Source organism: Dromaius novaehollandiae, chromosome 1 (assembly GCF_036370855.1).
Source record: "Dromaius novaehollandiae isolate bDroNov1 chromosome 1, bDroNov1.hap1, whole genome shotgun sequence".
NCBI classification, from domain to species: Eukaryota; Metazoa; Chordata; class Aves; order Casuariiformes; family Dromaiidae; genus Dromaius; species Dromaius novaehollandiae.
Genome location: NC_088098.1, coordinates 40474340 through 40488616, shown reverse-complemented (window position 1 = coordinate 40488616; position 14277 = coordinate 40474340). Strand labels below are relative to the sequence as shown.

The following is a 14277-nucleotide window of genomic DNA, read 5'->3' as shown; positions in this document are numbered from 1 at the left end:
AAGATATTTATCTTTTAAACAATATTGATGTTGTTCTTTAGCCACTGGTCTTATGTCAAGGATAATGTTCACTGAAGATGTTTTTTTCAAAAGTCCTTCTCCTACCCTCCCCCCCTCTAGGAAGACTAGGAAGACAGTCTTTGGGGATTATGCAGAAAGATACTTTGTCCACCCAAGGCTTTTAACATAGCATTCTGTCATTTCAGTGAATGATTCTAGCCATCAACTTCATAGGTCTCTGTTTTTACAATTAGTCCTATATACTGATATCATCTTTTTGATTTGGCTTCTGCAGTGTATGCCCTTCATACAGTGATGCAGGATACCACACAATTGGCTCCTGGGTGTCACCGGAGCAGGGAATCAGGGAGCATATTACTTCCTTGGGACAACTCATAAGCCATTAACCAGCTGCATCTTCCTTCTCAGATCATAGACTTTTGGTTTTTTTCATCATGAGCAGTCAAGGAGTCTGCTGCCTGCTGGAACTGCGTATGTGATTCATGGACCACTTGGATATCCAGAGAGGGGACTTCCCCTCGTCCTCCCCACCCCTCAAAAAACCCCCATGACATTAGAATATTTTCGTTAGAGAGAGGCTTTCTCAGTAACTACCTAGCACCTTGACATTTTCCAACAAAAATCATGGTGTCACACACCACATGCACACTTTTCCATTTTATTTCATTAATGTCTAATAAGCTTCAGGTCATTCACCAGACCTGGATGTGGATGTACTAGAACTGCTGTGTAGGGAATTCTTTCACTGAATGTAAGGGCACAAGCTTTAGCCCTTTCTTTTCTTTCATTGCTTCTGCTCTTGGCTGCTTTTATATCTGATGTTCTTCCCAAGTTTCCTTATCCAAGAAGAATGTTCCTTAATCCTGAAGTGATGAGTAGGTAATTTTTTTTTTTTAATTTGAGGAGTATCAGTCCAAGTATTTCGTGCTGTTTTCTCCCACAGTGCTAGTAACCTGGCTTTAATCGAATTCTGTTGATGAATTTCGTATTCTTGATCTGTTCCTTGCAACACAACACAGAAATGCAGCTATTTCAAGGTGACCTTCAGGTAGCCTTTTTATTTCTAGAAAACAGAAATTAACATTTTCTTTTGTCTGTGGCTCTTAGTGTAAATTTCATAATCACTGATCAAAAAAGCAGGTCACCGCTTTCTTCTGAAGACTTACAAAATGTACTAAACAACCAGTTGCTCTGTAGATGAGATTTTGCCGAGCATTTTGCTTTGACAGTTCAGGTCATACGTCTCCTGAATATTTCACTGAATTAAACAATTCCAGTGTTCTTAGATTAGTGCCTCCAATGAGGATGTAAAGCAAATAAGATTTCTTTCGTGCTGGAATCTAGAATGAGAAACGCTAACTCTTCAGAGCTGCTAATATAACTCAATGAATGGATCTGTGTAGTTGCAATAACTCAGATCAGATATGGCTTCAAAACTGTCATGTCTTTAACCCAAATATTGATTCATCTTAATTCAGATTATTTTCAGGCAAAAGAGTTGCTGACCTTCTCTGGTATGTATTCAGCGGTAGAGATGATCAAAAGCTTTTTTACAGCAAATTCATATGTGCTGCTTAAATTACCCTGGCCAGAAAAGGTTTCATAGAGAACAAAGCAGGCAGAGTACTCTAAAATACTGCTCTAGGAAAATTATAAGCTCCAACATTCATTCATAAGGAAATGATACTGATATTGGTTGTATCTTGAGATAGTCTAGTGCATGACTCTTTGAGGCAGTGAATTAAGTGAGTTCTGAATAACACAAGAGCTGTGAAATAAGTGCTCTGCAGTTTAGACTTACTTACTGAGTAACTTGGAGAGCACTCTATAATTGTTCCTTCCACAACCATTTTATTAAATGTATGGGTGTCTGCTTTCTTCTTTATTTTTGTAGCACACCTAATGTACCAGAAGATGATGTTGCAAACAGATATTCCCGAACAGAGAGGACAACATATAGCAGATACAGCAGGGACGCAAATTCTTCTGGGAATTCTGTACCAAGTAATGCTTTGGAAAAGAGGATTGAGGAACTCGAAAGAGTAAGTACCAACTTATTTCCAAGCAGTATACCTCTGAAATAAAGTATCTTTCAAACTCAGTGGGGAAATACTAAGTAAAATATATATAAGTGGTGCTAAATACTTGATATTATATACTATATACTTGCTATATACTTGACAAATATTTATGGCTACAAAAATGTATAAAGAATTAGAGCGAGAAGAATATGAACTTTTTAATCATCATAAATGTTTAGTTTTGATTTGGTGTATAAGCAAGGAACAGCTGAGGTAAAGGTAATGTGCGTAGAGCCAGCTGTGTTCTGTGTCTTTCTCGTACTTGCCTTTTAACACACCAACACTCTGCAAATAACTTTTGGGGGAGTGGTGGGAGGAGGTGGGTTGACTCACTGATTGTTCAGAAAATAAGCAAGTGTACTTCTTATCTACTTCTTGTTTGGCAAATTTTAATATACTGAAGTGTTATAAAATTTGTTATCTGGCTGTTCATTGAAATTTTAAGCAACTCAAATATATTAAAAAAATTTTTTTTCATTATTTTAGAAGTTTTTCATATAAATGATTTTGGGAAAACGTAATAATGTTAAAGCTGAGTTTTTCACCTAGAGCAGTTTTTGTGAAACATGTCATCTCTGTAATCTATTACTAACCCCTCTTTCTTCTTCTGAAATGGATTTTTGTATGTAACTTCCCAAATATCTTTGAATCCTTATGGATGAAAGTTGCTGAGTTAACACAATTTGGATAGACCTTATTTTTGGAAAGGATGAAAATAAAGCATATTCTTTAGAAATTACCATTTTTTTTAAGATTTAGGGAAGCCTTATTTGAGCAAAATGCTCTGTAATCACCTTTTCCAAATCAGCTTCCTTCCAAAATAATTTCATTGCCAATAGCACAGAAAACAGAGGAAGATTTCAGTGCTTTTTTTCAGTATCCTGAGTCCTGGTTTGCTGAATTCCTAAGGTGTAAATGTCTCATGTGAAATGTTTCATTTTTTTCCCTCATATTCAAGCCCACAGATCTTACAGTGAGTCTTCATTTCCTCGTTAACCACAATCTAAAACAAAATTCTGTGTCCTAAAGAAAAATACAATATGACAAGTTTGGAAGCTGAGACCTTAAATTTACTTATTTCTCTTTTGGGCACCAATCCAATTTTGCATTCATGCTTAAGTTGGAAATTAATTAAAACATTATATCTGGAAATTATCAGAGGTTTACTGTGGGTAAAATATTGTCCTAGACATGTGACTCATTAGCTCCTTGAAATGTATCTGTGGGCTTGACTTCCTGTAAAAGAGGAATTACAGGTAAGTGTTTTTTTAATAGTAATAACTTAAAATTGTCTCTTTTCAAACAACCTATTCTGTTTGGGACTTCAGTACATGTTCTTCTTTAGGAACTTGCAAAGGAGAGACAGGAAAATGTGAGATTAATGAAGATTACACAGGACAAAGAGGAGCTGATTGTGAAGCTGAAGGAAGAAATTGATTTATTAAACAGAGTAAGCATATATTTTCCTATGTGGTGCTGTATAAAAAGGATAAAAGGTTCTGCATTCTCTGTGCTCTTCTTTACTAGCCCATATCCACTAGGCAAGGTCAGAAGAGAATTAAGTAGAGCATATTTTGTACATATTTAACTTTTCCTGAAAAGCATAAATAAACTCTGTTTTTCCTAGGTGGCTTCTGTTTATCGTCATTAGTGGGTACAGTTCTAGAAGCTGTGTGATTGGAGTATCTGAATTTCCTGTTGCTATAAGTGTTTGTAGAAGAAGCATGTGGTGTTTGCTACCTCTTCTTTCCCTATTCAGTAAATAGCATACCAGGCAATTATGTTCAGTTTTTGATAGTTTTCTCATTAAATTTTTTCCGAGGACTTTTTTTAGATAAAGTTGTTATAGCTTTCATTTCATTTTAATTTATTCTATTCTATTTAGTAATAATAGTTTAGGTAATCTTAGAAAGATTTTTGAGCGTCTAAGTGCTTAATACTCTGACACATATTCTCATACTCAGTTGTTCATCCCCAACTAAAGGCAGAACAAGACATGGGGCAGGGTACTGAACCAGCAGCACTCATTCAAGGTGTGTAGGCAGGAGAAGAAGGGTAGAAGAGTGAGGCATGCATAGGAGTGGGATAAGTTAGTATAAGATACTAATTTTAAGAAGTTCAAGTTTGCCCAGTTGTAAGTTCTTTTCTGGAGTTCTTTTCTAAAACACATTAGTGACCTTACCTTGCACTCCTTGACAGAGCCTGTCCAGTGCAGAGCCTGGACATACCAGGGGAATATGCTTCTACTAGTCTAATGCAGATCTTGTAAAAATTCAGAACTGGCTTTGGTCAGTCCAGCAGTGAAAGGAGACAGTTCCGTGTACATAGTGCTAAACTTTTCATTTTGCATTATTCATTTGTAACAAAGTAGGACAACGTGTTCATAGGTTTGCAGAAGAATGCACATGACTAAAGGAGCTGATAAGATCATTCAGAAATAGATATATTTCATTTGTTTTTATAAAGAAAGTTGGAAATTATTGTGTAGGATAGATAACTATTGTCTGTTTGGGGAGGTTTCTGTTTTAATTGGGGAATTGGTCTTTATGGCATTCCATTCTGCAAAGAATCTGTCACATCTAAGCTGATGGCCAAGGAAGCTGTTCATTCCTTCTACACAATGGATGGGAAAACTACTTAATACTGCCAGTCACACCTGACTTCCTGACTCAGAGGTCAGAAACAACAAATCAAAAGAATCAAAATCACTGAAAGCTTGTGGTTTAGGACCATGGTGGTTCCTAAAAGAACCCAGAAGAGTTCCAGAAATAATGTTTCTTTTCTTGCTATATCTGAAGGATGACGTCCTCAATAAAATCCATCAGATGTCAGAAGGGAGATGATCTTTGATGATTCATAGTAAAGTCAGAGCCTGTGCATTGCCTGCATTGAAGTATGATGGCAATTTCTGCTTATGGTGTTAAAGAAAACATAAAACAGTATTTAGTCCTTCCAAAAAAAAGATTCTTTATTTTAAAACCTCTTTATTTTAAAATGACTAAAAATGTATCTTTCAGTGAGATATATGAAGCCATCTTATCACTACTTCCTCTGTACCCTCACTTTAAATACAGAAGAGAAAGTTTTCTTAATTTTTTTTCTCCATCAGTCAGCATTTATCTTAGTGTCATCTGGTAGCTTTATTGCAGTACAAGTGTTTATGTACTGGCTTTTCTTAAGAATGAAATAGCTGCCTTTTAACTTTATGACTAGTATAAAAACTAATCTTATCAAAATTTGAAACCAATGTGTCTCAAATGATACTTCTATTAAAACAGATATGGTTTTACCTCCTTTTATAATAGTTGTTGGATTTTTGACTGCTTTTATAGTGGCTATCCATGTGGATTTGGAAGGAAGAGAGCTTAATATATAATTTCTCTACCCATTATTAATAATATATCATTCTCATGAGAGAAGCGCATGGAAGTTAATGTGGCAATCATTATATTTGCGTAAGATTTATCATCATAACTGAGGTCATGATCATGACAGCCAGCACTTGGACATCCATCTGTTCTTTGTAGAACATTATTCTTTAGACCTCCATCAGGATGGGATGCTTAGTTTGGAGAAATGATTGTGATCCTCAGCCTTCTGTTCAGATAAAGGGATGCTCTGCTAGCTAAACTCTCCATAGTTCATGGAGAAGTCCTTTAAAAGCTTCACTGGTAAGGAACCTCAGTGGAGATCTTGAAATTTAACGTGGACATTCAGGGTACTGTCTTTTCCCTTCAGCAAAAAGTGCTGTTATTGCATATTAGGTTACACAGACATGGAAATAATTTTAAAGAGCCTAAATAACTTCTTAAGATGCCTGTTGTGTTGCATAGCTTTCTGACTGCTCAATGCTGTGCATGGGTAAGGCTTACATTCAAATAAACGCTTCTACAGGTTTTAGTCAGTCCACGTGGTCCACAGATGTATCTTTTGCTGGCAAAGATCTCATGTTACCCCTGAAAAACATTTTTTCCAAGAATTCTGAAAACTTGGCAGACTTTTTCTCATTGTAAGTAAATCATGTTTTACTTTAAGATAAGTATTTTACTGAGATCAGTCAGGACATCACAGAGAAACTTAAAGAACATGAATGGCATTTATATTCAGAAGCAGAAAAGGCTTTCTGCCATGAATGGCTTTATTTCATTCCAGTAGATTAGCTGCTTAAATTATGTCTACCACCTTTTTCAAAAGAAAGGGATAATTGATTTATAAAAGCCTCAAATGTCTGAAGAGAAAGGCATCTCAGTACATTTAAATATTTGTAAGCCAAGTTAAACTGTTGAGTGGTTTACGCTGGGTCATGTCTGACCTCACTGAGATGTGATAGTTAGATGTGTGTTTGGAGAGAGTCTGTCAGTGAGGATTTACAAGCCGATTAGCGTCAGTTGTGTAGTCATTGATTCCTTTGGTATTTGAAGTCCAAGCTTCCTGCCATTGTATCCCTTTTTTACTAAAAATATAAAATAAATTAGGATTGCAATTTTGAATAAGAAACTTCAAATTCCAGACTGGCAAAAAACACATATCAACCCATTATTTCCATAGATATTTAAAGTGCAGTTCCTTATTATTACTGGCTCATATTCAAGAAACTCTTGCTTGGAGTAATCTTTGGAATGTTATTCTTGCAGTATAGACATTTCAAAAAACTTTGTATTTTATTTTGAGTAAATTTAAGATGCCCTTTAAGCAGCAAAAGCCCTTTAAACAGGCTTTAATTAGGTCATCAGCATCTAATGGCTAGCTTAACAGCGAGCTCAAACACAGTATTATGTGTACAGAACTGAAAAATTATTATTTTATTGGAAAAGTATTGTCCCTTCCATCTGATTATTTCCCAGTGCTGTGCTATTGACCTGAACTGCACAAGAGAGAAAACAAAGTAAGTTTCTCACAATTACATCATAAACTGTAATTACAGTGACTTGTTTTATCATAACTTTTGTCTGAGTAGATGTTTAAGTCACTTTTATCTGTAACTTTCAGAATAGTTAAATACTATTCCTGGAAGCCATCTGTACTGTGATGCAATATTACTTACGTCAGGCAAAGAGAAGTTTATACTAGTAATTTCTTTTTTGCACATTACCAAAACAAAAGAGTAATTGCAAAGGTATTGCAGTATGGATTTGGGCACCAATTGCCAAATCACCAAATACATGCTTTAACTGACAAACTGAAGAGACTTTTGGAATCATAGTATCAATTTTAAAAGTCTCTAAAGTCTCTAAAGTGCGCTTTTGGAATGACCCTCCTAAAAAGAAACAAGGAAATAACTCCTTATGTCAAATACCATTTAACAAATTAAAGGCTCAAGAGAGGGAGTATCTTCTCCCTACTACTGTTTTATATTTAATTTAGCATGGCAACAGTAGGGGTTTGCAGACTTCAATACAAAGGCAGCTAAAATCTCTGATCACAATCCTGGTCTGTCTCCTTTGCCTGCCTGCCGTTTTCCTCCTTAAAATGGTCTCCCTGGGATCACTCCTTTATTTTATTCAGTTTTTATTTCTTGTTCTGTTTCTTTCATGTTCTTTATACAGTAAAACTATATTGACTGAAATATTGCATATAGCAACAGCCAAGTTCACTGGTTTTCAGTTGGAAGACCTGAAAAGACTTGGTAGGAAGTCAAGAAATGAAGGGACAGTTTAAGTACAGTCATTGGTGGAAGAGGGAAGGACATCTGAGATAGAAGTCATCTATTTTAAGCACTTGGTAGCAGTTTAGATAGAAGGTACAATATACCTTTTAATTTTTTTCTAATAGAAAATTGAAAAATGGGGAGCAGGACTTTTCCTGAATTTTTTTATATTTAATTTAGAACACAAAGCAAACCTTATTGCCATAGTAAGTAATGATGTGTATGTGCAAGTGTAATTGTTGCAGACAAGCACAGTCTGGGGAGCAGAAGCAATGGCTGACTAGTACACTCTAGGCATATGCCAATAAAATAATCACATCCATCCTATTTTGGTTTCCTGTTGCATTTGTTCCTTCTGTGGCTCCAGTTTTGATTATATGTTTCCATTTAAAGGTGCTTATACATGGGAATATAATATTAATGTTTTGTAATTATGGTAACAGATCAAAAATGCAGGTTTTAGAAGATTTAAGGGTAGCTACTATGAAACTCTAATTCCCCATCTTTCAGTACGCCATATCTTCTTGATATTAGAGCTAAGGTGCTAAATTCCTGCAGCTACTAACTGAGAGCTTATGTTTATGTTCTGAGAAATGTTTTATTTTATTTTCCTTTTTCCTTTCACAGGACCTAGATGATATAGAAGATGAAAACGAACAATTGAAGCAAGAAAATAAAACCCTGTTAAAAGTTGTTGGACAGCTGACAAGGTAGAAGATTCAAGCCTCAATGAGGAAAGATTTTTTAAAACTACTGATTGAACGTTAAGGTCAATATAGTAATACTTCCTATGTTGCAGTATGTTAAAATAACTGTCTTTATATTTATTATTAGGAAACCAGATGGATGTTTATTTTCATAATACTTTCTTCTTCATTCAATGAAATGGCATCAATTTGGGGGTATATTTTAAACTTTCTTTTCAAAGGAGAATAACAATTTTGACATATTTCAAAATACTAAATTCAAAATTATTTGGGTTTTGTATCTTCAGATTACATCTGGATAAATTACATTAGTTTAAAATTCATAGCACCAAGATCACTTTCAGTCTATGTGGGTGTATATTTTTTGAATGAATGGAAGCAATAGATATAAGCTTTGTTTACACAGATCCAAAATATATATTTTGGGAACTATTTCTTTTTTTGTTTAAGCAGCTGTAAAGTGGATGCCTTATTACTGATGTATAACATTTTGCAGATTGATTACTTGCTCTAAAAACTCTTGTATGTTGAGGTTTTTTTACCATATCTGAAAGACTGATAATAGTAGAAAGTAGCTTTTTTTCTGTATAACAGTATTCTGGCAGGAGGGGGAGGTTTTATTTAAAAAAAGAAAACCAATATATCACCTGCAGTATCAGCATTAATGAGTTCTTAGAATCATATTGAAGTTGTGCACTGTAGTTTATCTTAAAGCTTTTGCTTTGGCAATGAAATGCAAGTTTTCTATCAAACAATAAGTTTTTTTTGGTGTGTTGAGAATACAAAGCCTGGAGCTTTCATTTTTGCAAAGACACTTTTGCAATACACTTTTATTTAAATCTGTCTTCTTAAAATTTGTAGTGATCATAATCAATGTGAGTTTTTTATGTTTTCATTTTTTAAGCTGGGTCAAAATTTGTGTATATAACAAGAGAGGAGTACAAGTGATTCATGCCCTTTTGGAATAGCAAATGGTTTTAAAAAAACCTTTTATCCATGATTTTAAACTAACAGGGTGTTTTAAAAGTGCCTGTTTTAGATGTTACAAACCACTTACGTTGATACACTGATTCTATTATAGTATGATAGTACACAAAATTTTCTTTATACATAAACCATGGACTTCAGTGAATAATTCTCTCCTTAAAATTCTTGTTAGGCTGAGATATGATGTACTTTATTTCATGTTAATACAGCACACATTTCATCCCTAATCTGAATAAAATACCGAAGTCATTTGAGTCAGGAGACCAGAAGTGAAATCATTTTGTAGGCTTTTTTCTTGATGATTTTGAAGCTCAGTGTTGGAAAATGGCATGTGTTTAGTTTTCGTTACCTTAAAACTTAAGGGCAACTTAAATATATAGTGATGATGGTCATCTAAGATTTGCCAGTTGCTTCCATAGTTTCTATTTAATGAGTATAAGAAATTCTTAAACCTCAAATCCAGGAATTAATAGTACACATTGGATATTTTTGAATATAGGCTAGGTTATTCTAGATTCGTATATTCTAATAAGGAGGAGACTTTACAAGACGCTTGTGTTCCAGGAACCCTTGAGGTTTTCTTTCACAGTGGAAGAGATCCTATAGGAGATCATTTAGAACCTTAATACAGTGATTTAAATGGTGTAAAGATTTTGCATAGGCCTTCTAAACTATGGTATTCACCACTGAATATGGCTTTCAGTATTAGTCAAGCAGTAACAACTCCCTTAATTTATCACTTTCATAAAATCAGAAATTTAAAGTCATAAAAAATAAATTTCATTGAGATTATACATTCTTAGTAAATATGAAACTTTCATTGGAAAATTGTGATTTTCTTCTATGTGTACTAGATAGGAAATGTACTTACAGATTTAAGGCATGAGGAGTGAAACATTGGAGTATCATCAAGGAAATGAGACATTAAAACATCTACAGACAGATATTAATGCAGAACAGATATTAATACAGAACTGTACATGAGATGTGTTATAAACTGTATTTCATATACATTTTAACCCAAAGGACAATGAAACAAAGAAAATAAACATGAATTACTTGTCATCATGTTTCCTCTTCTTGGTTTGCATGCATATTGACTAAAGCTTAGCAGCAGAAATTCCAAAATTAGAATTCCCTTTTTAACCTAGACGTCTAGATGATGGGAATATTTATCTCATGGCAGAAGCACTTATGATACCCTACCATGAAGAGGTAAGGTCAAAGGAAGTTTCCAAATATTTGAAAAGAGTAATGCTTCAGCTAAAATATGTGAACAAAGGGACTGTGAGAACTCACAGAGAAAGTACCTCAGGACATTAATGTTGTTCTGTATTACTATACAGATATAAAAAAAAACTCTTAAAAAAACCTCTTCATGAGCTTAAAAATTCCCACAGATGGGATCTTGAAATACAATACTTCTGCTGACATTGCTTAAGATTTAGAGAGTTTCGGGGAAAGAAGTATTTCAATAATAAAAAATTAATTGTAACTTATCAGCTCTAGGGGAGAAATTTAGTAGTTTCTAGGGAAAAAAATACATATGTAGACTATTAATAATCATCTAGTCATTACTTGCCATTATGTTTTTATTTCATTAGAGTATCCTTATAGTCAAGCTCAAGCATAGAGTAAGGTTTTTTTCTTAGGTGATTTGAAGGGGTTTAATTACCCTGCCAGCAATTTGCTAACCCATGTCCACTTGCTCTTTAGTTCAACACCTTGATTGTTCTTAATTGAGTAATTTTAAAGCAGAGACACTACTTAGGCAAGTGGGAACCCACCTTACTGGGGAAGGCTATATATTTCCTTAATGAATCTGGGTATTTCCATAACTAGGCTAAATTAATTTGCTAGCACTTTTTTGGATTGCTATGCAATATTAACTGTATGGGTAAATCTCTTGAAAATTTCTGAACTTACAATTTGGACCAAACTGCACAGGATCTAGCATCTGTGTTTCTTGGAAACCTGGGTCATCTAGGAAGTTTAAACAGAAAAGTATCTCGATTGGCCAAACTAATATGACAGAAATTTTTTTCAAGATGCTTTAATAATGAATGATATGTGTAATACCTGTTTTGATCATAAAAATGATGGTCACATATTGTTGTATAGAAAACAGATGCTGTGTCCAGAGCTGAAGATTAAAATAGTGCAGAAATACTTTTACCATGGATAATATGCATTAATTTTTGTGGGATTTATTCCCTAAAATAGAATATTAACCGTATATAAATTTTGATGATTTTTACAAGGAAATCCAAAATTGCCCTTTTCCCATTTTTAAATAATTAGATTGCTATGATTAAGCTTGATGTTACTTGATGTGTGTATTAACCAGAAAAGTGCAGTCTATATTTTGTATCTTAAAAGAAAAATCTTTGTTAATTACCAAATTTCTATTGATACATTCAGAGATTATTTCTTCTTTAGATTGGCTCTGAATTTGAGGGGTAGAGTGGGAAAAGAGAATAACAAAAAATAAATCAAGGACTCCAAAGTAGGAAGCATAATCTAGTCAAGTTTTTTATTCAGATGTACTGAGAGTTAGCTGTAGAAAGATTTGTGATTGGCATAAGCAATAAAAAAGATGTAGGGGTTTTAGTTCATTTGAAAAAAATGATCAATCAACAGAAACCATCATTACCACTTGGCAATCATTACCACTTGGAAACTTCCTACTATAAGAGAGACCAGTGGAGATACTGAAGATCAAATTATTTTTAAAACTTTGCTATGAGGGCAGAGGTACACTCAGTTCAGCCATGGTTATTTCCAGCTTAATTGAAATAAATCAATATTAGTCGCCAAGTGGAAAGGTGATTATTGGTAAACAAACACATGAATTATAACTGTAGATACTATGAACGCATTACTGAGCATCAGTATTTCTTGAGTTCAGAGACTCCTTTATGAAGATGTCAGTTGAGTCAGTCCATTCTCATCAGTATTAATAATCATAAATACCTGGTATTTTTAATACAAAACATAACCATTGTAGTAGGAGAAATTAGCATTACAAGCCATAACTTAAAAAATAAAAAACAATAAAAGAAATTTGTGCTGGTATCAGTATCTGCTGAGACTAAGGAGCTAAAAGAAATGAAGATAAAAGAAAATACTCTAAGGTTAAAATACCTTCTGTAGTATTTTTAAAAGTTTAGCTAAAAATGAAACATGAGTTCTGGATCTTATCATTTAATTTAGTTTGGAAGTTATCTGCTGAAAGTTCGCTACAGATCTGTTTGAGTCAGTCGTTCTGGTGTCAATACCTGCATAAGGAGCATTTCTGCTTCTGTTACTAGGCTTTTATTTAGAACTACTTAAATATATTCAAGACATAAAGGACTTTGATATGTATTGGATGTAGAAGTCATGATGTTCAAGTATGTTAACTTACTGTAGTTAATCTCTGTCTACCATTTCTCCTTGTACTGCCACAGATGTACATTACCTTGTTAATTTAACCTTTTTGCTTTTATTTCTAGATTTCTGATGTACTGTTCTTGTCCAGGGATATGGCTAGTTGTGATTTTTCTGTTCTGAAAAGTTGAGATAGTTGAGTTTTCCTCTCAAAATAATTTCGTAATCGTAATGCAGAGTCATTTTTTAAAAATATCCATTTTACGCATTTAAAAAGTTGAAGCATCATTAAACTGTAAGTAACTAAATATCCATTTTAGTTTTGAACATTGACTACTTGTGATATTATTTGTGATAATATCAGTTTAAAATAAGATGTTGAGATATTTACTATTGCAGGTAAAAAATATGCCTTTAACCTAACAATAAAAACTGTGTGCCTTTGTCCAAATAAAACAAAGTTCTTTTTAATCCAGGCTGACTACTTTATTGCGTTCAAAGGACAATTTGTATTGACTGACTAAAATGATTGACAACTGGCTTTGTCACCAGTGCTGAGAAGCTCCCAAACTGCTAGAATTTTTATATATATATGTACACATATATATATATGCACGTATGTATGTACATGTGTGTGTGTATGTGTGCGTGTATGTATTCAGATTCAATTCTTCAAGTACACCCACACACGAGAGAAATCCCCACACTTCCACTGTACTAATTTTCTACTCTCATTCTGCCTTCAGGAACTTAATGACTATCCTTCAGTCAGTCAGATGGAAATGGCCTTTTCTCATACTTCAAAGTTCAAGTTTAGCTTTTCCCAGGAAAAGGGAATTAAGCATGTTACAGTGGTAGTACACAGGTTAAGTGAATTGACTTCACAATGCATTTAATCTCTGAAACTTCTATATAAGTATATGTTCGCTTTCCCTGCACAGGCAGAATCAGTAAAGACAGCTTCCTCCTCGTGCGTTGCTACAGACTAGAAATAGAGAGAACAAGAGAGCAATACTGTGGATCATCAGTAAACACTAGGGAGATTAAATAAATTGTGATACAGTTTTATAAAGTTTAGAATATTGATTGAAGAAAACAACCTGGAACATGAATGCATGAAACCATGCATTCAACACCATGGTTACTTAGGGTAGGATATTATGGACATTTGCATTTAGAGAGTTAACTTTAAGATGTTGCATAGATTTGGTTCAGGATTTATTACTCCTACAAGTGACTTCCTTTGCAAAAGGCCAGTGGCCTTCAGATTTTGTTTGGTTTTAAAATCTGGAAGTATTTTCTTCCTTAGTTTGTGCTTTGGGCATTTGACTTTATTCAGTCTACTTGGGAAGTTTTAGGTCCAAGTACATAAGTGCCTGTTCTGTTCTTCTTCTGGAGTTGCCATACAGTAACTATCCGATCTTACGTTATGTCTTCCTTCAGATGCTCTTTTATTTCATAGCCC

The 14277-nt window shown here is 34.1% G+C and overlaps 1 protein-coding gene across 1 annotated transcript in view; it reads left to right on the top strand.

Moving 5' to 3' along the window:
- The window catches only part of PAWR (pro-apoptotic WT1 regulator), an 84710-nt gene extending 71427 nt beyond the window's left edge, over nt 1-13283 (top strand). The window contains exons 5-7 of the mRNA XM_064509485.1: nt 1916-2063; nt 3448-3552; nt 8377-13283. Coding sequence (XP_064365555.1) covers nt 1916-2063; nt 3448-3552; nt 8377-8463 — 340 coding nt within the window. The 3' untranslated portion in view covers nt 8464-13283. The remainder of the gene's footprint in view (nt 1-1915; nt 2064-3447; nt 3553-8376) is intronic.
- The last annotated feature ends 994 nt before the right edge of the window (nt 13284-14277 follow it).